Source organism: Oreochromis aureus, linkage group 7, assembly GCF_013358895.1.
Source record: "Oreochromis aureus strain Israel breed Guangdong linkage group 7, ZZ_aureus, whole genome shotgun sequence".
Taxonomy (NCBI): Eukaryota; Metazoa; Chordata; class Actinopteri; order Cichliformes; family Cichlidae; genus Oreochromis; species Oreochromis aureus.
Genome location: NC_052948.1, coordinates 47,639,357 through 47,664,738, shown reverse-complemented (window position 1 = coordinate 47,664,738; position 25,382 = coordinate 47,639,357). Strand labels below are relative to the sequence as shown.

General features: G+C 39.7%; 1 protein-coding gene across 6 annotated transcripts in view; it reads right to left on the bottom strand.

The window, feature by feature from the left end:
• Positions 1-1,284: 1,284 nt before the first annotated feature.
• nedd4l (NEDD4 like E3 ubiquitin protein ligase) overlaps positions 1,285-25,382 on the bottom strand; it is a 43,977-nt gene continuing 19,879 nt past the window's right edge. For 4 of the 6 annotated variants that reach the window (XM_031754443.2, XM_031754444.2, XM_039615465.1 and 1 more), the window contains 26 exons: positions 25,109-25,159; positions 22,617-22,678; positions 22,229-22,331; positions 21,236-21,390; positions 20,209-20,344; positions 19,912-20,097; positions 19,712-19,789; positions 18,192-18,251; positions 16,787-16,924; positions 15,644-15,841; positions 12,992-13,189; positions 12,660-12,737; positions 10,888-10,942; positions 9,483-9,541; positions 9,086-9,151; positions 8,042-8,271; positions 7,237-7,358; positions 7,003-7,073; positions 6,711-6,806; positions 6,525-6,598; positions 6,358-6,418; positions 5,867-5,926; positions 5,431-5,538; positions 4,560-4,656; positions 4,142-4,214; positions 1,285-3,232 (listed from right to left, as the gene is read on the bottom strand). In XM_031754443.2, the coding sequence (XP_031610303.1) occupies positions 3,130-3,232; positions 4,142-4,214; positions 4,560-4,656; positions 5,431-5,538; positions 5,867-5,926; positions 6,358-6,418; positions 6,525-6,598; positions 6,711-6,806; positions 7,003-7,073; positions 7,237-7,358; positions 8,042-8,271; positions 9,086-9,151; positions 9,483-9,541; positions 10,888-10,942; positions 12,660-12,737; positions 12,992-13,189; positions 15,644-15,841; positions 16,787-16,924; positions 18,192-18,251; positions 19,712-19,789; positions 19,912-20,097; positions 20,209-20,344; positions 21,236-21,390; positions 22,229-22,331; positions 22,617-22,678; positions 25,109-25,159 (2,718 nt within the window). In that variant the 3' untranslated portion in view covers positions 1,285-3,129. The remainder of the gene's footprint in view (positions 3,233-4,141; positions 4,215-4,559; positions 4,657-5,430; positions 5,539-5,866; positions 5,927-6,357; positions 6,419-6,524; positions 6,599-6,710; positions 6,807-7,002; positions 7,074-7,236; positions 7,359-8,041; positions 8,272-9,085; positions 9,152-9,482; positions 9,542-10,887; positions 10,943-12,659; positions 12,738-12,991; positions 13,190-15,643; positions 15,842-16,786; positions 16,925-18,191; positions 18,252-19,711; positions 19,790-19,911; positions 20,098-20,208; positions 20,345-21,235; positions 21,391-22,228; positions 22,332-22,616; positions 22,679-25,108; positions 25,160-25,382) is intronic. The other 2 variants (XM_039615466.1, XM_039615467.1) reach the window with 2 other exon arrangements.

Sequence of the window (25,382 nt, the reverse complement as noted above, 5' to 3'; positions counted from 1 at the left end):
CACGTGCACACATACACAGAGAGAGAGAGAGAGAGAAAGATGGTAGTAAGTTTCAATTATTTGTCGATGCAGACAAATTTTCAGTAAAAAAAAAAGCAGAAAAAAAAAAGCACAGATACCTGGAAACTGAATAGAAATAGTTAGAATTGAAGAATGTAGGTGGAAAAAAAAAAAAGAGCAGCAGCGCTTCATCTGGGATTACAAAGATTTCTGAAAACTTTGCAAACTTGTGTGAGTGAAGTAAGTTGGCAGAAGTGCTGAACTGATACACTTTAAGAGACGGTTATTTCTGAGGAAGGTCATCAAATGAGTTAAAATACGATAAATTAAAATATAGGGGCATATTTATCCACCCAAATTAGTTTGAATGATCAGTCAGTAATAAAGTTAGAAAAAGTCTCTGATTACATGTTAAAAATACACTCACCAGCCCCTTTATTAGGTACACCTGTTCAGCTGTTCATTAACACAGATGTCTAATCAGCAATGGCAGCAGTTCCAAAGCTTTAGCCAGTGGTTTGATTTCTGATCTGTTCTTCAGCTCCTTTAGGTCATGGCAGGATGCTTTTCGAGGTCTTTTAGTCTACTTCACTTTGTCAGACAGGTTCTGTTTAAATGATTTCATGATTGATCAGGTCTGGCAGTAATCAGGCCTGGGTGTGGCTAGTGAAATTTAAATTTAATGACAGTTAATCTGTCATTAAACACTGGAGGCAATTGTTTTCCTTAATAAATGAAATCATCATTTAAGAAGTTATTTTTTCTGACTAATATCAACATTTGTTTGATCTGACATATGTAAGAGTAACAAACATGCAAAAAAAAACCAACCCTCAAATCTGTAAGGCAATCAATTTTACACACTGCACATTGGGGCATTTAAAATTTGAGGAATATGTAGTTGTAGTTCTGGCACGATTAGTCGAAGTACCAATTACACTGAATAATCCTTACTAGCATATTGTAATTTATTATATTTTTACAGTTTTTGATTCATTATTGATGCAAATTGCAACTTTGAAGCAAAAAAGCTCAGCAAACTTTCATTTTCAAGGGAGTTGTGCAGGTGTTATGGAGGACTTAAGCCATACGATCCAACCTTTCACATTTATAAGAAGCACATGCACAACTATAGGCCGACGATTTATCCAAAATGTACAGGATGCTCGTGCACTTGAGCAGATTTCTCCAAAGGGGCTTTATTGAAACAGTAAACAGTGTCCGTTTCACGGCTCATCCACCTCGTTTTTAAGGAAAGTTGGATCTCGAATAAACAACACAGTGTGTGAGAAGTCAGGTTTTTATTTGACTGAAATTAAATGAACCACAAAGAGTTGCAGAAATCAGCGAACTGAACAAAATGATATTAACCCTCGTTTGTTTAAAAAAAAAACAACAACAACAAAAACAAAACTGTAGAGTCAGTCTGAGTGTTGGGATCACAAACTGGAAGAAACAGAAGGGAGGGAAATGTAGAGAAAGGGGAAAAAGGAAGAGATAAAAGAATATTAAAAGATGTGAAGGCTCAGCTTCATTTCTGTCAACTTTTTGTAGCAGCAGCCCAGATTTACAGACCACATATTGCACCAAGTGAGTGCTTTGAATAAGAGAGGGTGGGAGGGGGAAATCACATTCAAGTAAATGACAAGAGACATAACAGGCGACATGACCTCAGAGTGATCTATAAAGTGCCCTTTAGGTTCAATAGTGTTAGAAAAAGAGAAACAAGATAAGAAAAAAAGAAAACACTTCTTTTCTTTGTAAGAAACGTGCTGCTTTATATTCAGTGGGGATCACAGCTTTTCTCTCAAACATCCACGCGCGCACACACACACACACACACACACGCACAGCTTCATTTTAGTGTTGATCAGTAATACTTCTGTTAAATGTAATACATACATACATACATATATTCATATAATCATGAAAGAACTTAAAATTGTTTTTAAATCTCCCCTCAAGTACAATTTACAGCATTATGAACAGCAACAGGCATGAGAATATTAATGTAATCGTGACGTCTTAGAGAAACTACCCCCCCCCCCCTTAATTTTAAGTTTTCCCTCCCCAACCTCAAGATCAATTACACTTCCAAATTATTACGTAGCAAACACAAGATACAGTTTCATGCTGCTCTCAAAGCACTACAATAAAAACAGTTTTATTAAACACATTTGCTATCACTGTAACAAATGATATGGATTAATCATTTCCCAGACTAGCCAGATTTTCACTTCACACACCATGTCATATATAGTTGTCAAAATAGTAAAGAACAATTGTTCATCAGTACAAATACACTGAGAGTACTTTCCTGGAAGAGTTATACCAAATGTTCAAAAGAAAACTTGTTCCATGATGACAAAATGTTTTGTTTTTTTTTTTAAGGAAAAAAAAAGAATTTCCTATCTCTGGGAACTCATCCCCCATCTTTGAATCATTATTAGTGGCTGAAAAAGAAAGAAAACTTTATTCTACAAAAAGGCTGCATGGTGATCTCTGATCACACAGTGCAGACAAGGCTCTACGGAGGGGCGTGGCCAATTTCCTGAAATGTGATTGGCTAGCATTCCTAAGGTAATCTGGTGTTGGTCTAAGGATTTGAGAGTGTTGTGATCATAGTGCCGTTGCAGTTTCTTAGAGAAATAGTGCATGTAGAAGCCAGATTAAGGCCATGCGAAGCACCCCTCTGTAGAAGGCGGTGCAAATACTGTGCTATAGTGTACATAAAGGAGCTATTGAAATGCATTGGTGTTTTCCAGCACTGTAGATTTTCACAGGACGAGGGTAGAGGGGGAAGAAACAGCGGATCAGGGGCCAGCTCCTGTCATTCATTGCTCATGCCTGTGGATAACAGAATTCAGCATTCGAAACAGTGCGACACTCCCTTCCTTTCCCCAGCACCTTAAAAGGAGGGACCTACCCAGACTTAAAAGATATAAAGACGTAGGCATATTGGCTCGACAAGTCGCTGTACAGTCTCGAACCACCGTGCAGTGGAGGTGGCTCGCAGTCAGGCATTACAGTACAACATGCTTGCACAGAACTGCTACAGCAGCTGGTTTGACATCCCTGTTTCATTTTGTCTTATCGTTGGAGGGTTGGATGCGGTTGGAGGGAGCCGTTCTAGTCGACTCCCTCAAAGCCCTGCGCGTTCTCGACGGCCATCAGGAGCTTCTCTCTCAGGTCTTCAAATGATTCATAGGTTGGTAGATCCAAGCGGTTAAAACTGGAAAAGAAAAGGGTAACATTTATAATAAATAAATTAATTACATTTTTTGGTTCTGTATGAGGCAATATCATATCATCCACAGGGATCACTCAAGTCATTTTCATTTTTATAGCGCCAAATAGTTGCCTTGAGGCACTTTTTACTGTAAGTTAAAGATCCTACAGTAATTCAGAGAAAACCCTCACCCAGTCTCATTATTAAAGCCCTACCCCACAGCTCATGATCATAGTTAAGGTTAGGAATGTAGAGCGACCAGTACATCAACAGCTTCACTTCTTACCATGACAGACCAGTACAATCTCCACATGACCATTGACGCCGCACCAGTCTGTCTGTCATATGAGACTATAGGAAGAACTGCAAATATGCAGTTAACCTCTGTACAAGACTTGTGTAAATCTTTCACATACAAAAGGGCTTCAAATACTATGGCAGTATATAAAACAGTGGCAATAGTGCTACAATGTATTTGAGAAATAAGCTCACAAGTACGATTTAGCTCATACCTTCTCCTGCGTGGCTACAAAAAAAAAAAAAATATACAAATTCAGTCCGTGATGCTAAAGAGAAGAACACAGACCGCACACACTGAACATTGGACTGGATGACCGACAAACTGAAAACCAAGAATATTACTGCCAAGTTTAATGTGGTCACCAGGGGGCAAAAACATAAAAATGAATGTCTTCACACTAACTGGTACCATGCACACGTTTACCTTGCATGTGACAAAAACTCTGCCCAGCTGACATTCCCATCAGTTTAGCTTTAAGTGCCTGCTAGGACTGTCACTGAAAGCATGTCAGATTTTTTTGCTAAGCACCACTGTGCAGCTTCACAGAGCTGCTAGCACAGCTGCAGACTCTCAGCTTTGTTGTTCTGTGAGTGTGTGTAGCAGTGACATACCATGTGTGAGCTCTTGGCAACTTATCTGGTGTTCCCCACTGCTCGATGGTGAACAGCTGAGGACCATTAGAACCTGGCACAACGGGAGAAACAATTATGATTCCACTCTTGATGCACACACGAGGACAAATTAAACCCTTTAAGACCTTGGCTGCAGGAAAGCCTTTGGATATTTACTGAATCTAAAACAAAGGATTTTTTTTTTTTAAACAAATCAATGTGACATTTTACAACTTAGCAAATCTTGACATCTCTTTTTATGTGTGGAATTGCATTTACTCAATCTTTGGACCACAATTTGTTAGAAAAGGATTTTTGTGACCTTGTTGCATCTTGTTCTGGCCAAGCATATGCTAACACTGCTACAAAAGTAGAAAACACCACACAAACACCAAACTTATCTGCTTAGGTCACGTACCATAAAGCTCAGCAAAACCATTCATGGGCACTCGTGATGTTCCTGTGACAAACTGGAGGAGTCGAATTCTTTTTTCAGCATCCATCAACAAGACAACCTGACGAGAGAGGAACATTTCAATTTCCAAAAAGTCAACAAAATTTTTCAATCAAAAAAATAAATAACACTCTCTTTATTAACGCTTTCCCATCAACTCAACACAAAATGATATTTGAAGAAAGTTTCTCCATATAGTTTTGCAATCTTGCCTTTGTGCACGTCTGTGTGGGGATGAAGTTTTAGATCTCTGACGTGAGGACATTTGGGAAAGTGAGGACATGGACGGTCCTCATTTTGTGACCTTCAAAGAACTGCTGGACTGCATTTTAGGGTTAACAGTGAGTTATTAAACTAGTTGTTAACTAATTGGCAAGAGGTAAGGGTATGTTTATGTCAATGAGTGTCCTCACAAATATACGCAGAGTATAAATGTACATTTGAACACACACAAAAAAAAGAAAAAACATCAAAGGAAAAAGTGACGACACAAAATTAAACAGAAGCGGTCGGAGCCTTTAATCAGATGACAGGACACAGCAGTTACTGTGGCTAGTGTGTGTTTGCTGTGTGAGTGTGTTAACGCTCAAGTCAAGACAAATGATAACCAGGGGCAGGTACCACTTTAGCCTCTTTCATCAGAGCAAACAAGCCTGTTCTTCCAAACAGACTTTGATCTTCAAAAACGAGGCCAGCAACTTCCACTCGCAGGCCAGATGGAGGGAAACGTGCTTTTATGATGAAACGTCCAGAAACGCGTAGACTAACATAGTTTAAATGCTTCTGCTGCATCCAGTTATGAGTCTCGAACTGTGTAACTGAGTAATGAGCATACCTTCCAGAACCACTGTATGACGGGGTGATTGGGACAGTAGCCATTCTTGTAAACGGTGTGTTGTCTCCAGTCGTTGACGTCAACGTCACCCAGACCACACATGAGCAGCTACAGAGAGACGGGGGTGAAATTAAAGACAGCATTTACACCCAGTGCCACATTTTACCATAAAATAAACCCTTAAAAATTTTAACGAATCTCCCAGGTATAGCCTTAAATAAACGGTCTATAATAAGTGTCCCAGCAAGCAAGGTTACTTAGGACAGTCTAAAGATGACAAAGCAGCTTAAGAGTAGGATAAAATATTCTCACACAAGTAGTATTTTAATTTGAAAAAACAAAACAAAACAAAAAAACCCCCATCTTGATATTAATTTTACCCACTGGATAATAAGTTAAACATTTTTTTTTAGCTTTACTAGAAAGATATTCATACCTCCAGTTCGTTTTCATCAAAGATCTTGATCAGATCTATTTGAATGAGCTCAGTGAAGCCCTGAAAATTAAACAAAAGGAATTATAATAACAAGTAAGCAGCTTTAGAAGAATTTAAATTCAACTCTTAAACTAAGTAATGGTAAAATGGACTATTTCTTCTATAGCGCTTTTCTACTTTGCCTGAGCACTTAAAGTGCTCTATACAACAACCATTCACACAAGCACTTTTCTATGCTTTGTTTATGTAAGTGCTTTCTATCTAACATTCACACACATTCATACTCTGATAGATGCATCAGAAAGCAACTTCGGGTTAGTATCTTGGCCAAGGATATTATGCATGCAGACTGGAGCAGCCAGGGATCGAACCACCAACCTTTCGATTAGCAGATGACCTGCCTCTTAAGCTACAGCCCCCCCAAAGGCTTAGGTAAACTAACTAAAAATCAGTGGCCACATTGCCCTCGAGTGGTAAGCGTACATAAATACCTCCAAGAAAGCGTTCATCTGCTTCTGGACCCGATTGACAAATCTCCACTGAATGACCAGACTGACAGAGGGAAAATTCATATTTATTATTATTGTAGATGAGCATATGATTGCAATTTTGTTCATAAATATGAGTCAACGGATGACATGAAAATAAAAATACTTACTCTATGTATTCCTTCTTGTTGTCATTGGTGACCACCATGTCTGAGCCACTGGGCTTCAAGTCAACCTGGTAGGTCTGAAGGATTAAATAAAAGGCGAGTTTTCTTCTGATACGCAATAACATTAGTATACTGAAATTAAAATGAGGTTTTAACTGATTAAAAGTGACTGCTTCGATGCCTGCACACCTGCCCAAAATTGTCCTCATCAATGCAAAACCTCAAGTCCAGCTCAGTGGGATCATTCTCCAGAATCCACTTTAGAGAGTTGTAGTACTCACTGTCCTATTAGACACAAAGAAAATTAAAGAATTCATTGGCCTTCACTTGTGAGAAAGAAGAGTTTTACTTCATCAATGCAAAACTGTTCCAAAGAAAGCTAAGCAAAAATATATTTATTTATTTTAGTAAAGCAAGTTCAAGGAATAAATATTTCACAGATCCAAACTCACTGGCTCTGTAGTGCAAAAAGAAACCTTACCACAGACTCCATGTCTTTAAGAGAAATCTGTTTTCCTAGCATCATCTTATAGAATGGTCGGATGAAAAAACCTGAAAAGAGGCACAAAAACCCCCAAAACATGATGATAATCATCAACATCACTTTTATTTTCTACATTCTACAACACGTTTAAAAACACAACTGACGGAGTGCTTTAACATTCTGTGCTAACTTTGTAATATCAAAACGATCCTCTACAATCAAGTCGCCTACCATCCAGCAGCTTTCCATGAAACACGGCCATTCCAGCAACACGCCCGATGAACTTGAAATAGGAGAGGTGATCCTCATTGCATAGGCCAGAGTTGGGATTAATTTGGAGAGTGTAGTTGTCCCTGGAAAGACATGAGCACAGATGAAGAAAGGGATTTCATGCTCACATTTGACAGTAATATCGATTTCATAAGATTAGGCGTTTAAATGCATACACATTACTAAAGTGAGGCATTTAGAAAAGAATTGTAATAAAAATAGGGGGAAAAAAACAACACAAAACACAAAAGTAGGAACAGTGGAGTGGAGACATCTTTTCATGTAACCACATCTATAGACTACTTTTTCCATTTAAAATTTTCAATTGTTTGCCCTTAAATGTCACCATTTATTTTCTTTGGGTACTTCATGTCAAAAATATGTGAGAACAAAGTCATTACATATTGATGACGGTACAACATAAGACACTTTGACCACCTTAATGCGTGTTGTGTGTGGGAAGCCCTTGTTTGACGTTGGCTTTTTGAATAAGAGGAAAAGCTAATCAAAGTAAAAGGAAACTTTCACAACTCTCATGGGGATGACACGGCAGCACTGCCCCTCAACAGCCAACTCATTTAAATGAGTAGAGATGGATGTTTTCATGGCTCAGAACAGAAAGAATGGTTCCTTTACGACTAGCTTTGTGTAACACTATGTCCTGAGTGGTGTGTGATATCCTGTTGAATTCACAAGGGTTCAACGCCTTTCTTCAGTCTCAAAAACAGCTCTTAAAGGAGGCACACACAAACGAGCAGACACTTACGTTGCAGAGTATTCAAAAAGGCCATAATAAGGATTGAACATCTCCTTAGATAAGAGGAAAAACCACTCTCTGGCCACACCACCGTAGTCTAGTCCTTTCTCCGATTCAAACTCGATCCATAGACGTGCCTTCAAAACATCTGGCCTCTTTAGTGACATGATTCGACGGTAAGACTCTTCAAAGATGTTGTTCCTGTGTAGCTTCATCTCAAATCGATTAGGGATGTCAGCCTGAAATGGTTAAAAGTAAAAACTGTAACTAGGGTTCTGTTGTTACTGATTTAAAAACAGCTAAAACAAGAGAGTTCTTAGAAGAAAGTAATGTCAAAGATCATCCACTGGAAAGTTTATATAACAGATGGTGTTGGTCCCCTGTCACAAAATTTGTATTCTGTGACAAGTCGGCGTGGTTGTTGGACAGTGATGACATTCACTGGTGATGGAAATTGTGAACAGGAAACATTCATCTTCAAACTAAAATTTGCTTCTCTTTGGTTTAAAACCCTCTATCCAAAAGATTACTACTGATTACCAGCAACTACTTGAGGAATACACATTATTCACTAAGAACCAGAGTTAGCTGGGGGGAGTCCTCAATTGGTCTCTGGGCATGTGTGAATCTTTTGTTACTAAAAAACGCAAATACATAATGTTGTGTCAGCAGACAGTCCAAACTAATCTTTGTTTAAAACGAATTGTCACTGTTCACTTAAGATTAAATTCAGAAATCAAACAGCAACAGAAAAGAAAAATAATGGACAATAAGTGGTAATTATGTATCAACTCCAGCATATTTTAAATAAAAAGAATGTGGAAGAATTGCAATGAATATTTAATATACAACACAGATGTTATACTCAGTCACCCAGTGTTGTGACAGTGTGAAGAAAGCTGACTAAGTACGCAATCAAGCATAATCAAAACAGAAGCAATTAGACCGCTTTGTGCAAGAGGAAGTCAGGAAGTTTGGATAACATTTATCTTTTGCATAATTATGCAAGAGTAGCACAGACAGAAACTAGAGACACAGGATAGAAAGTCTTACCGGTTTCTTTAATTTCTTTCTGAAGTAGTCATATTTCTGTTTGAATTCTCTGGAGTAGGGAACTGCCTGCAAAGACAAACAAAACACAGAAGTCAAGAAACAGTCAAAAATTATCAGTCTCCTCGTTGGGTTTCCTGATATAAATGTTTGAACACAAGTGCAACATGGTGGCGACCTTCCAGTGAGAGTGAAGTCTGAAGTGGTACACAGAGGGACACCAGGTGTTAGCATGTTAAGTGACAAATGCAACTACTAAGTGATTTATCTCTGCTGTGCACAGACGGGCCGGGGCTGATGAGAGTGGACGACAGATAGAACTGCTATGTTAAGAGAAAAAGCTGTCATTTCCATGTAGCGACTCCCTAAACAAGTGGGGCAGTAAGAGGAAACAACTCACGGGTCCTGTGATGGCTGGACTCTGTAGACGCGGGTCCTCCCACTGCGTGTTCTTTGTATCTGGATAAAATGAACACAACAGAACATCATTTCATTTGTATCCTGAAGAAATTATGTTCAGGGACACTGGAACGAAACAGATGTTTGAAACCAGTTTGAGTAAATAAGAAACAAAAAAATAATGGCAGAAAAGCAATATAATGTGAAAAAGGTTTTCATAGGACTCCATGCTATCCTGTAAAAAACTTAGTACACCCTTACTGCTGCCACAGGAACAAACAGGTCAAAAGCTCCTGAGAGGACGATGACAATGAGGATGATGTAGCCAGAATCTGCAATGAGGAGGTTGTTTGTGATCTTGATGAGAGCAGTCTCTGTGCTGTAGTGCGTTCTGAAGCCAAAGTGAAAGGGTTCACGGAGTTCATGAATAGACGTGTTGCAGGGATAGACTATTCAAAGGATTTGATGATGATGTCAACAAAAGCTAAAGCCATTCACTAATATATCTACTAAGTCTGATGTACTAACAGACTTGATGTGACTAGATGGAACTCAACTTGGGTTGCGGGACAGGAAAAACAGAAAAAAAGGATGGCATGGAGGTCAGAGTTGGTGAGGTGAAATACTTGACTGTCTTCAAGTCAGATCAGGTGAACACCAACAGCTAGTTTGGAACTTAGCCTTCATGAGAGAGCCAAATAGTCTGACTGCTATCAGAGACAATGTTATTATAAAGACTCAATTGTAACATAGCAATGATCATAAACTGGATCCAGCAGGAAAGTAGAAGGTAAGAACACAGCAGCAAAATAGAGTACAGCTGTTAAGCTTTAACAGTACAAGTAACCCAATGGGATATACACTTTCCCAGAACTCCAGGTAGAGATACCAAAATGGAGATATTTTGCAATAATCCACAGCACCACATTTGCCAAAAATCAAACACACCATCTAGGCACAGCATAAATTTACTTTGCAGTCATTGATTCAACCGTGAACTGTATTTTAAAGTATTCTTGTGTGGCCATCTGTCTGACAGCTAAGGCTTAGTCAGGACAATAATCCCAAGCACAGCAACACATCAACAGAACAGTTGAAAAAGCAAAGAATCAAGCTGCTGCAATGACCCAGTCAAATCCAGACCTCAGCCTGACTGAATGGTGTGGAAGAGCTGTGCATAAATAAATGCGTGCAGCCCTCAATGAACTGAAGCAACTTTATAAAGAAGGGTGGACCGAAATTCCTCCAGAACAATGCGAGAGACTGATAACGTCATCCAGAAAATAGCTACCTCATGTTTGTTGCTGCTAAATGTAGCTCTACAAGCAACCGAATAACAGGGTGTTGCTTGGTTTTTCACATGACTGCACACATAACCAAATGCAAGCATGGAAAAGTTATCTTACTGTGGTCGATGTAAAAGGTGCGTCCGTCTGTGTGAACTCTTTCTTCCCATCCAGGCTGAAAAAGAAGAAGAGAGGAAGAATAAGAAACTACTAGAAAGCGCCAATAAACAGGCCGTGCTCAAATAGCAATTTAAATCCATCCATTTATTTTTCCTTTTCTTCAAATTTATGTTTAATTGAACTTCACTGACCACTAAATGGTCCAAACAATGACATCCCAGCACTGCAAGCAAGGTAAGCTCAATCAAACACCGACAAAGGAAATGAAAGGATTTTGTGCCATATTTGAGTTCGGTCTGGCACATCAGCAAGGCAGGGATACAACCACAACATAAAGGTTAAATCACCACTATGAGTTCAAACCAGTATACCACGACTGACACGGTGACCACTCAGTACAGTGTCACAGGCCACACACACTCGTACGGCACCAGCAATCAAGCAAATAAAAACATTACAGTAGACTGAGTGTAAAGGGGTGGGGGGAAGCCACAGTTCAATCTGTTGAACAAGGTGTAGCTACAAGACGTACGGTATATGTGTAAGGATGCTGCTGCTGCATGAGTGGAGACCAGGCTGAAAAAACTGAGAATACATGCAGCATACAGCCAATTCCTTCCTCTGATATATATGTATTTATATATATATATATATATTTAGCTCCTTGTGTTTCCTTTGAAACCTCCCTCCCTCCTTGTTTTACTCCCATTATGTACTCTAGTCTCACTCCTTCAATCAGTCCTACTCCAACAAATGCCTGGGAAATCCGTCTAGTGTTAACCGTTTCTCAGACATTGCTACAGACTGAGAGATCCAAGGACAATGATGGGGAGCTCCAAATGTTAAACATTAACAGAAGGAGCGGCAGTGGTGCAAGGAGGCTGCACACAGAGAGAGGAAGTGGGGTAAAATACTAAAAAGGAGGTAGAGGTACAATCCACCCATGCTGGTCATGAAAAAAGAAAACACTGAAAGAAAGAGAGAGAGAAGAGGAGAAAAAAAAAAGAAAACAGAAGGCTGTCTGCAGGCATTTGACCAGACTGGACTGGACCAGACAGGTAGGCAGGCAGAGGGAGGGAGGCACCAACCAACCTCCTCTGGTAGGTTCTGCCAAACAGACATGGCCAGGTGTAGAAGAAGCATACATTAGATCCATCAGAATGAAGAGAAAAGAGAAAGGGGGAGAGAGAGAACACATACACACATGCACACACACCACACAAGCCTGTGAGTTGTACAAACCCATAAAGCTTTTTTATTATTACTGTCATTAGTAATATTATTATTATTACTACTACACCTAGTTACAGTAACATTTTGCCCACTTCCAGGGAATCTGAAGGTTTCACCTCCTAATTAGGTTATTACAGTCCCCAGACCCTCTTGGCTAAGCTTCACACAAACAGCTTCTGTTCTTACATGACTAAAAATGGAAATGTGTAATGAGTCTGATCACATGAAGTTTCATATTTTACTGTAAAAGTAATTTCTTTCATATTTTAATTTTAAACATAAACAGACCAATCACACGCTGATTACAACATGCACTATAACACAAAATTATTATGTTGACTTGATTCTACTTTAGCTAAGACTACATGGTTGTACTACTCCAAACGAGCAGATTTGTTACACACATAAAAGACAGAATACATATTGCTAATGATGAGTGCACAAAGCTATGCAGTCTTTGTGATTCATGAGGTTGTTTTGCATCTCCATTGTAGGCCAAAGGTTAAATATATACTTAGTCTTATAGTAATTGTACTTACAGGAAGAGGGCCAAGGTCACCAGGCTCCATTGAGTTCTTATTCCTCATATGGACCGGATATTTCAACCTGGGATCCTCCTGATTGTCAGCAGTAAAAGACAGGAAAGTAAACTATTATATTGGAAAAAGCACAACAAACTCTAAATGTGCACCTTGTTCTCTATATTAAAAGGTAAAAAAGCAGCTCTGTCAAAGTGCACATAAAATTTACCTTACCACCACCAGATGTCACTAAAAGACCAACACTAAATACTGCCCCACAATTCTAATCACTAGATTAAAAATCACAGAGTGTTTTTTCCTCGTCCCTAAACAGCAATGTGCTTGCTCACCCAGGTGGTGGTCCTGCTGTTGTGGTCGATGAAGAAAGGCCGTCCATTTGGAGCTATTCTCATCTCCCATCCTGGGGGCAGGAAGCTCTGCTGGGTCTTGTGTTGCGACTTTGGGGAGCTGTAAGGGGACGGCTGGGGAGACTGAGGATTAGAAAGTGTGTCTTTCACAGCCCTCCGTACCTGAATGTTGTTGGCTCCCTGGGGAAACAGTGACATGAAATAAATAAATAAAGATCATGTAATGCTATCTCCCATTTCATGATAAAATAAGGACACATGTCGAAACTTCAACAGACACTGACTGACAGCGAGATAGAAAATTAGTGATCATTAACAGAGACAGAAACACATCTTCCAACAATCTCCTTTTTCTTTGTCTGCTCATAAAAAAAGAGAGAAAAAGATTAGAATTCTTAGCACCATGAGATTTCCATCTAAAACTTGCAACATTTGAAAGTATCATCACCACTTTTCTCTTTAAACTATTATATCAGTTATATCAGTTAATACCAGGCTCATTTCTGATTTCCATGTTCCATGCTGTTTACTCCATCAACCTGTAAATGAAAATGTCACACACATCTGATTTATCACCCTTCCCAGATAATGGGTAAGACTTCTCTTGCTCTCTCTTGGTTACCTAGATACTGAAGAAGTACAAGAACAACTAACAAATGTTTACTTTAAATCCAGCAGAACTCATTAATCTAAATCTGGTAACAGAGCTCTCTGTCAAGGCTGAAAGGAAACCTAATTACAACATAATACCAGAAACTATTTATATACAGGAAAGTGAACATCTCTGGTAAAAGCTCCTTATGTCGTCCAGACTAAAAAGTGTCCCTGCATCAGATATATATATATATTTTTTTTTAATAGCAGTAATCATCACTGATTGACTTTTTTCTTCTTCTTTCAAACAAGAGAGAAGAGTGCATTAATTAACCACAAACCTCCCACATCCCCTGCAAGTTGTAATTACAACTTTCTGCTGTGACTATTTCACTTCCTTTTACTTCCACAATACTCGCACACACTTTAATTAAAACTTGTTCAGGTCTGTTCCCTAGGTAGCATCTTCACCACCGAATAAAGCCATTAAAAGGCTGCAGAAGCACCAGATGAGATCATGCATTTCTAGAAACGTGTTGATCAGACTTACATTTGCATTCGTAGTGCATAATTTAGGTTGAGGAGAAAATGTACGTGCAAATTAATGCGATGCAATTAAATTGACAACCTCAAAGGTTATCTGCATGATGTAGCCTGCAGCTTAAAAAAAAAAAAAAAAAAAAAAACACAAGTAGAAATTTCAATATTTTACCCAGGTGTTATACGGCTAACGCATTAACCACTTATGCTGTGTGAATATTAACACCCTCTGACCAATGAGTGAGAGAAAGCAGTCATGTAAAGCATAATGTTGGGAACAACATAACATGGAGGCGGCAGGATGACTCTATGAATTGCTATTGGTCATTAACATTCAGGTTATTGAAAAGCAGAGATGGAAAAAAAAAGCTAATATTTAATCTGTCCACTAGATGAGTCAAACACCAGGAATGTACACGGACTGGCTACATATAATCTCCTCTATTAAGCTTTCTGTGTGCTTTGTTACTTTAGTTAGACCTTTGATGTTTTGTTAGCATAGAGTAGCATCAGAGAGTGAATTAGCCTTGAATGCGGTCTTATTTGATTATAAAACCTAGTGCAAACACACAGTAATATTGACACAGCCTTCCTTAAGTTCCTTATTTACAATTTGTCACGCCTTCCCAAATAAAACCGATTTGCCATTGCATTACCAAAACAGTCTTTATTTAATAGTTTTTCCACTCCTTCACTTGTATGTCCCTAGTTTTATTTTAACAAATTACATTATTTGGGACCCATTACTACAGGGGTCCCCAACTCCAGGTCCGAGGGCTGGTGTCCTGCAGTTTTTAGATGTGTCCGTGATCCATCACAGCTGATTCAAATGGCTAAATTACCTCCTCAACATGTCTTGCAGTTCTCCAGAGGCCTGGTAATGAACTAATCATTTGATTCAGGTGTGTAGACCCAGGGTGAGATCTAAAACCTGCAGGACACCGGCCCTCGAGGCCTGGAGTTGGGGACCCCTGCATTATCAATTTAAATAATTTAGCCATCTTAGATTTACCACAGCAGGTTCATGCTATTATTCTTTTAAACCATAGTGTGAATCGCGGTGCTTAAGGAAAGCTCGGATCATATTATTCATCTAATCAGTGTTTAGCTGCAAGGTCCTTTAGTACACAGTCATGAGCTCAACTTTCATCAATGAGGAGAAAAGTAAGAGCAATATGAAAAAAGAAAACTGTCATTAATGGAGAGATCCCAACAACACTTGAGAAGATTTCATTAAGTTTGGCAATGAGGAGAAGACAAAAGCAGCAACCTGAAAAGAGGAGAGCTAACAGGTGGAAATGTTAATCTTTAGAAGGAACAGACAGACAGAAGTGTGAGAAAGTGAAGATCATGGTTTAGCAATTTGGAGCACATGGCAAGAAAGGACGGGAGGGTAAAGATTTAGGAAGGTAGGACAGAAATAGGTGGTCCTCAAGTATGTAGAGGAAAAGGAGATGGGAATGATGGTGGAGCGGGACAGTACAGGTGGCTAATTCTCACCTCCAAGGGGGTGGAAAGGGTGACAGTAGGGGAGCTGAGGCTACGAGGTCGTCGGACTTGGGGCTCATGGAGGTGGTTGTTGGAGGCATTGGAAGAGGAGGAAGGGGTGGATGCAGGTGCCAGAGCTGAGGCTCCTCCTGATGATGATGCTGCTGCTGCTGCTGCTGCTGCTGAGGTGCTGGCGCCGTCTTCAGTCAGCTGTCAGTGAGAACAGCACTTTTGAGGTTAGGTTGGGAAGAAATCAAGCATGCCATGCTGTTTGCCAAAAATAAAAAATAAAAATAAAGTCTCTTTGAGAAGCATGCTTTTCTGCACTGGAAAGGTCTGGATGCAGGCTTTTTTTTCCTTGGGAAATAAGCCACTAAAATCTCAAAGGCAGGGGTCATTTCAGGGCCACGAACAAAACAACAATAGGATTTTACATCCAACTAGAAAACAATGACAAAGGTTTGAAATAGTAAGATTACCACATAACTTTCACCCCTAGATGAGGTGGGAGGTACAGCCCACATTTACAGCGGGGTATAACTTTATAACAAACACAGAGGAATTATTTGATAGATTTGCCTCTCCTTCCGAGTACTTAAGAAAACAGATGAGAATCAGAGAATGAGGAGACTATGACATTTATAATACAGTCACAGAGTTACAGAGTTGACCATAAAAAGGCACAAATGCAAGGGTGGATTTCAAAGGAGAGCATCAAACATACACCCAGTCCCCTCTGTAGCCGTCTCTCTGTGAGCACTGCTTACGTGGGGCTGCCTCGCTTGCAGACAGAAAGGCAGGGTGGAAAAATGGAGTGGAAATGGGAGGAGGGAGGGAAGAGTAGTGGTTGCGGTCCCATGCCAGGGTTTAGAAACACGTGACCAATACACAGTTGAACTTCATCCTTATGTTACACAAAATGCTAGACAAGAGAAGGAAGACGCACAGTAAAAGTTGGACAAAGTAGGAAACAAAACAACGCAGAACTTTGACATTTAAAAGCTCTCTCTCTTTTTCTTTCACTCTTGTACACAGAGAAAAGGAGAAGCACAGGAGGGGGAATAGAGTGGGAAGAGATCCAACACACAGCCGAAGAATCATGGGGCTGGGTTACGGTCCAGCCAGCCCGACAGCTACACTTCAGACCTGCTGTACCTGCACAACTGGCCTAGTCCATGTAGTGGTGCGGTTGTTATGGTTGACGTAATAAGTTCTTCCCTTGGCATCCTTCCTCTCCTCCCATCCAGGGGGCAGGCCAGGCGTGGTCAAGGTGTAAGCAGTCGACGAGGGAGACTGGCCAAGTGTAGAGAGAGAGCAAAGCAAATATGGCTAATCAGTACAGAATAGTACATTTAGACAAGTGGAGGGACTCTAATATTTTATATTGAGGCTGCAGGGAAAGACATGGATAGAAATAAATGCATTCAATAAATTCAAGCTGAGAACCAGAGTTATACATAATATCTGATCATTGTTAATAAATAAATAAATAATATATATATATATATTTTATTTATTTTTTTTTATTTTTTTTTTTTAAGGTGGCAATTTTTACAAAAAAAAAAAGAAAAAAAAAGAAAAAGAAACAAAAAACACAATCCCCCCAAAAAACAACAAACTACTACTAAAATAAACACCATTTGTGGAAAACTGGTAGATTATTACAATCCAACTAAGTGAACTATTAACCATTTCCAGCATAAACATTACAGAGTGTCAACCAAATAATCACAGCATAATCTGGTGATGTATTACACAGACAGCATGGCTGAACACTGGCAACATTTTACGATGCAGCGTCATGGCTCGTTATCAATGACTGATCAGTGGCATTCGTTATTTACAGCTAGGCTGTCAGTTCTTGGTCAAAACACAACAAACACAGAAACAGACACATAACAGACAACTTCTGCTCTAACGCTGCACATGATTTATGTTTCTAATGTGTTCAAAAGTAATTGCTTTATTTAGCTGTTTGTGTCCATTATGAAGTATGTGTAGCATGAAAGGGGCAATCTGTTTTTTTGATGATTTTCTAAAATGCAGATCATCATTTGGCATATGATCTGATTTTAGAGGAATCAGAAATAATGTTCCTGTCAAAAAATTAGTAAGTAATAGTGCTGTTTAGGGCTTCCTGGTCTACAGGAACTGAAAAAAGCAGTATTTTTTCTGCACCTCAAAAGAAAAGAAAATTAAAATGCACGCATGCATTTCTTGTAAGTTTGTACTTCGCTGAATTTCCAAAGTGCTTTCGGGCAGTGAAAAATGGGATTTAAATGAATATTGCTCCCTTGCATGGCTGCCAAGAAACAGCTACATGGCTTTATTCTTGACTTAAAAATGTGACTCTATTCAAACATTGTGATAGGACTTTCTTGATCACACTGCTCTGCTCAGCATATGCTCGTACAGGACTTTATTGGAAAGAAACACTGGTGTAACAATGAGTAAATCTTCCTAATGAGCAAGCTCTCGGTGACAGTCCCATCCTACATAGTGTCAGGGAACTAAGAGATGTGTGATGAAGGGTTATACTGTGCATAAACTGAGATATTACCATAGGCTCCTCACCACCTGAGACTGTTTGAGCTCTCGTTCTTCTGGACTGGGAACTCTGCTGGTGGTAGACAACATGGGAGAGGGTCTTTAGTTCACAATAGGTTATGTTTTAAGGGTGGAAGTTAAGATCCAAGTGTGGGCACTAGTGAAGGCTGAGAGAGGAAAACTGAGTGGACAAAAGGGAGGAAAATTCATTCTCAGAGGAGGTGAGGAGTGGCAGAAAGACAAGAGAATCTTTTGGTTATGGGCCTAAGAGCGCAGTGGCTGTGAACAGCAAGGACACAGGACACAGAGTGAAGCAAACGGCTGTTGTGATTGGATGGCAAGAGGGGGAAAAAAGAAGTTTGATCCCTGTGCTATAATTAACCTTTGGAAAACAGATTTTTCCCTCTCCATTCAATGTGCAGCATCTTTAATTTTAACCAGAAACAGGTGCGTCCTGAAAATGTTCAAGCAGGTAAGTGATTTACAGTGCTGAAGGTGGGAAAAGGAACCAATAAGAAAACAATCAAATTCAGAAGGAAAAAAATGAAAAAAAAAAAAAGTATTTTCTTTCATTTACATGCTTTGTTTCTCAGTTTTAAACGCAGATATGCAACTAGGTGTTGTTCTGCTTACACAGAAGTACATAAACGATATCAGTCCTCCAACAGCAGCCTTTTATAAAGCAATTTAATAGCTACTACTGCCAAAACAAATAGAAAACTAAAATATGGGAACAATTTTAAATCTGTAACATCAAATTAAAGCTACCTCATATCCTCCTATTAAGTTAATGACATATTTTAAAGTATATTACAGTCAAATTGACAAAAGGAAAAAATAATTAAACAGAAGGGGGGTGGGGGGGATTTCCTGTGGTTGCTCACTACGCCCACAGGAAAACATTAAACCTTGTATAGACATCAAACAAATGCTTTCCCCCCCCCCCTAATGGTTTCTAAACAGTCGTCCAGTTCTGAGAAACGTATCATGGAAGGGAAAGAAAGAAACGAGCACCTGTACTGTCACCTTTTCTTGACAATGCTAAAGCTCACTGCTGTGACTCAGCTGTGTGACAAACATCTGACTCAGATCTCGTGACAGTTTGTTAAGCTGAATCCCAGCTGACACCATGACTCAGGACTCCAATCTTACTTTTTTGTCTCAGAGGTTTTAAGTGGAATCATGATTCTGGTGGGACGTAACAATTCAAACACAGTGGAATGTGAATCACAAAGAGCAGTGATGAGAGATGAAGAGGTGTGGTAATCCTAGAGAGACAAAAAGTAAAGTAAGTAGAATAAGTGGTACAGTTGAAGGAGGGAAGAAACAAAGGGTGAGGTGGGTAGTAGCATCTGCTGGAGGTTGAAATGCAAGAGGAGCAAGAAAGGTGATTTAGCATGTGGTAAACTAACAGGACAGACATGTCCACGAGGAAGAGGTAAATGAGACATTAGCAACCTGCTTAGATAACACAGAAAGAGAAGGAAAGTAGAAAAAGCTGGAGGAAGGGTTTGTGGCTTTAGAAATATGTACCATAAGAGGAGGAGCCTGGGCCTGATCACTGACGCCATCCGTCATACTTGAGGAACGGAGTCGGTTTGACAGCTGGCTCTGTTCAAAGGAAGCAAAGAGAGAATAAACGCTACTGCCAGCGCTGCCTCTTGTTTGGCTGCCTACATTTACACCAGGTCCAGGTTTTTGACAATGGAAAATTAACGGTTCTCCAGTCTCACCAAAGCAGAGCTGGGCCCTGGCACTTCGCCGTTTGTATCGGGAGTCAGCGACAGCCTCAGATTTAAGTCTTCTGAGAACTCCTGGGTGATGGGTGTTGGCGTGTGCTGTGGTGTCAAAATGGAGGAGGGACCGGGCAGAGACTGAGCCAAGCTGTCGTTATCCTCTTCTGTGATGAGCTCCCAAGACTACCGGGAGAACAAAGAGACAAAATCTTGATGTAACACAGATCTTTTGGAAATTTTAGCACTGTAGATGAGGTTTAAGTGTGCTTGAGTGGACTGCTCTTTTTTCCTCACATTGTCCAAGTCCCTGGGCTCCAGGTGCTCGTTCTCCAGGTCTTCACTGATGTGGCGCCTTGATCGGAAAACCCGGTGGGCTTCCTGATGGATTTGCCGCTGTTGATTGTCACTCTCAATCTCTGAAATCACGTCTCTGAGAGACATGTGGCAAGAAAATGTGAATTGAAACCAAAAGTTAATAATCATGAATTAATTCTCCTGTGCAGGATTACTTAGTAACAAGAGCCAAACGTTATATTTATATATGTTATATTTAGTTATTTCAGCAATACCATACAGTCTATCGGGTGTGCTCAGAATAATAATGATATAAAATATGTCCATCATGTTTTGTCAACCATGTATACTTTTTGTTGAAGGATTACTTTGACGTTTTGAGCGATATGCTTTTTCATTTTACTCCTAAGAGCTACCTCAGAAGATTAAAAGCATCTCTTCTATCTGTGTCCTAAATATAAAGCTAAGTCAGAAGGCTAGCCTAGGACAAACACATTAGATTACTGACATTCAGTCCATTCTTCTGTCTCCAGTTTTGTGCAAAGCTAAGCTAAGCTAATGGCCCCTATATCCAAGATTTTGTTTTTACCCTGTGTGCAGTTATTTAGTTCTTAGCAAAAACACTGATAAAGCTCAAAAATGTAGCTTTTTAAAAATATTATAATTAATGTTCTTTTTTATATATCTATATAATTAATAATAATAACAATAACAATAATAATAATAATAATAATAATAATAATAATAATAATAATTTCCCATTTGAGTGGAGACATGGATATATTTTAAAATATCAAATTATTACTTTTTAAAGGAGTGTAAAGTCTACAAATAGGAATAACTGTGGCCGACTCCAGTTATCCTGTCTTTAAAAAAAAAAAAACTAAAAAAACCATCTTAAATAATATTTTTAAAGAGTATTTCCCCACTAATGGGGTGTTAACACAGCGATTGATTTTTTCATGTATAAAACCCAACAGTGACATCTTAAAGGTTCGTGTCTGTGTTAGTGCGAGATCAGGCGTACATGTTGGAAGGCCGTTTCCACTGTGTAGTGCGGTTGTTGTGGTTTACGTAGTAGGTGCGTCCCAGGTTGTCCACTTTTTCCTCCCAGCCTTGAGGCAAAGGAGGCAGCAGCTGCTGGGGTCGCTGGGAGCCTGAGTCAGCGGACTCATCCCAGCCCTGAAAGACAGTATGGTTGAAGGGTAGTATGGTAGGTTTAAGCCAAAGATCAGAAAGAAGTACATTAAAGATTTAGCTGGTTATATTTTTTCCTGCCTTTTTTTCCCCCCCTTTTCATGTTTTACTTAACATTTACTTAATGCCCGTGTTTCATGGCTGCCAGCAGGCAGGCGTATCTATGCCTACAATCCAAGACGAAGCTGATGTTTAGGCAACAATCTCACTCGTAGTGTTGGCAAATTTACGCTCAATTTAATACGTAGGCAGAAACAAGAGCCACAACAAAAACAAAGCGTTAGTAATGAGGCTGTAATATAATGAAAAAAGAAAAAGAAAAAAGAAATACGAACAGTGGGGGAAAAAAAAGGAAATTTTTAGCAGTATGAACATGAGGGGTGCCATTTGAGCTTTCACGCTTTGGCTGCTAAATGTCACCTTATCTGTGAAGCCTTTCGCTCTCTAGCTCTCTTCCACACATCCAAGAACACACATTAAAGTAGGAAAAGCTCAATTTTCTCCAAATAACAGGCCACATAGTAAATGTTTTTTCCAGACCCTGACCTGGAAAAGACTTTTACCAGATGCTGGCAGTGAGAGGCTTCCCAAATTCTCAGAGAAATAATAAAAGAAAAAAAGAAAGATGCTCTCACATTACTTTTGGTTCACAGTGGGACATTTACTTTCAAGCTTAGAACTATGTTGCCTTCATGTGGCAGAAAGGAATAACAGTAGAATCTGGTTTGGTTTTATTGTGGAAAAATCAGTCCAAAGAATGTCTTAGGTAATGCAAAGTCAGCAGTTTATACTAACTCAACAACAACAGAGGATTAGACCTTACCTCAGCCTCCTCCCTCATGTCTCCCCCCTCCTCCTCATGCCCTCCTTGTTTGGGCAGATAGGCCATCTTCAGACGCAGGTAACCCTTCACCCTGGACTTGTGACTGAAAGGAAAACATCTGCTTTAAATACTTCCTGCTCATTAGTCCTAGTTGGAATTCCAAGTTCAGTATTTAGCTGACAGTCGCATGAAGTTATTGTTGTCTAGACTCCAATATGGTCAGAGTCTAGACAGTGTTGTGAACCAAGATCTAACTTTAATAATGTGTCACTGTCTACTCCACTTGCTAACAGGGAGCAAACTAGACAGACACCAAAAAAAAAAAAAAAGCAGCTACTATTTGCCATCTATGTTTTCTCATTTTATATCAAACACAGCAAAAACTGACCTTCTTGGCCGCAACAGGAAGTCTTTAAACGTGTAGGGCCGCTCCATAGCAGGATCCTCTGTCTGCAAATAGAGGAGGTTTTTGCTGACAGAATTTAAGTGAACACACAAGCAAATACACATGTTGCGATATCAGAATATTACAGTCGCCAGCTTTCAACAGAGGGTACAACCCTCTGCACAGCCATCCCAGGATCATTATGCAATCCTGAGCTTCTCCTGTTACATATTGAGCAGCCTTTTGTAATTCGCAGCAATCTCACACCGCTCTCTGACAGGGCCAAACCAGTTCACGCTGGCTGCTCACCGCGTACTGCCCTGTGAGATACCACTGAGGCCAAAAGTCAGTTTTCATATTGAAGAAAAAAAAAAAAAGCAATCTTGAATGCTGGAAAGTTTTGTAAAAGGAAAAAGAACATGTGTGAAAAGACCCAGTGTCAAGTTTCCAAATTACAGACCTCAATTACAGTCAAAACACTGCTCTCAAAATATTAGGTGGGGCTCCTCAAAGCAGGACTTTGAAATGTGTTGGAACAAAATTCCAAGTCAAAATATTAGGGGCAGTATTAACATAAAATAATATCTAATATTAGTTTCATCAATCAAGCTCCCATTTAGGATGGTTTCCTTGTGGACTAAAGCAAGTTCTGCAGCCACTTTTCAGTCCATGGAGCTCCACTCTGTCCTCCTCCAATCTGAAGAGGTTAAAGTCACAGGGAGGCAACTCTGATGAGTCAGGTGAGTAGTGAATAAGATGGTGCACAGTTCAAGCTGTTTACTGTGCATGTGAACTGTGAATGTGGCAAAAACGACCAACGAGCTCACTACTTAAGCTCCTGTCCTAACCTTGAACATCAAGATCCTTTCAATGAAAACACTGTTCGGTATCCAAGTTGAGAATCTCTGGAGATTAGTTCTCATCAGCGTGATGATAATCCTTACTATGAATGTCAGCTCAGTTAGACAGAAATGCACAGTATGGATGTCCTGGCACTTTCATGGTCCCATCTAAAAACAGCAGCAGCACTGCAAGAAGTCCCGAGGAGCACAAGCAGATGACTTTAAAGGGGAAATTCCAATCATACATTTTTTTTTTTTATTTGCTAAACGTTCAGACCTCACATGGTTTTATTTATCTGGTCTCACCACATACAACACAGAGCCCGGTAAAAAGAGGTAGTTGAGTGTGGAGCCTGCTTAAATACAGACGACCAAGAAAAAGACCGAGTAATGAGCTACGACAACACGGGAGGAATGGCGTGGTCCTGTTATTTGCTAAGAGGAGGTCATGGTTCCATAAGGAAAATGTAGCTACCAGATGGACTCGGATGAGTCAGTATTCATGTCCTGTTTCATGAAAAGTAAAAGGACGTTTACAAGAAGCTATTACGGAGAAAGGAGACATGACTAAGTTATGCCCAGTAACTATGAATAAGACGAGAAATTCTGTAATGCATGAAATAATAAACCGAATTAAACCAGACGCATACCTTTTTATACATCAGGTATTTGTATAAGCATTACAGCAGGTTATTCGTGCCAAGCGTCCATGTTTAATCATTAAAACACGCATGTTTTTTTTTAGCATAAGTCACATTAGGACTAAATATTATCCATGTTGTCCCAAGGCTTCAACTCTCAACGTGACTCAGCTGTAAGCTTTTATCTGCTAATAATTTCCTGGGCCTGTGGGACCCAAATAGGGCATTAATAATTAACCCCAAAAACTTTTACTGATAGGCTTTTAAGGTCGACAACTAAGACAGAACTTCAGGGAGCCACAACCAAGCTAGCAGCAAAGCTCTCAAATGTGCAGAGGTGCTGCTGCTTCAGGATGATTTGTAGGTCTCTTAAGCCTTTAGCACATAAGAGCTCTACTCAGTTTTGCCATTTTCACAAGAAGCACATCAACTTCAAATGTGTTCTCTGTGCAGAGCATGCAGAGGACAGAAGGACATCAGACCCCAGACAACTACCTGGTTTACTCTTGCATCACACTGACTTACTACTAGGAAGGTTTTAAAAACAACAACCACCAAACCCCCCCACCCCCCCCCAAAAAAAACAACCTTTCGTGTTCAGTCCAGCTGAACGGTTTCATATTCATTTCCACTACATAATGTCGCAGGTGTGAGAATGGCTTGTGCTTGCATCAGACCTCAACTGTAAAAATTCCCAAGCACCCTGATTCTGCATGTAGATGTTGTGTGTTTACATGCTAGACAGCCCGCTTTCCCTTTCTAATACAGAGAGCACTGTTTGATCACAACAAAAGCATTACCTGTGACTAGCACTTTCTCACACTCAAGATGGGAAAACACAAACAAACTCTCGCCCTGACCTTCACAGAGGTTAATCAGAAACAGCAAAATTGTAGATAAGAAACAGCTGAGCATTCAAAACAGTGCTAAACCAGCCAGTGTGTCCACACGCACTCACACTTTACACACATACAGACATAAATAAATGACAGCAGAGACGTAAATAACTTACCGGCAGATGACTGAGAGGAACATCAACTTGCCCAAGGAAATCATCTCTAGTCTAGGGGGAAAGAAAAAGCTCACGTTTAGAAGCTGAAATTCAAAAAGAACGACTTTTTGTTTTTGTTTGAGTGTGTCTGTGAAAAGCCTGAAGCATCAGTAGGGAAAATGAAGGGAAAACCACAATGTTGAGGTAAAAATCACCAGATTATCCAGCAGCATTTTGTATGTATTAAATACAGGCGGAAAGAAAGGCAAAAAGATGTTCATTTCATGGACAGCCC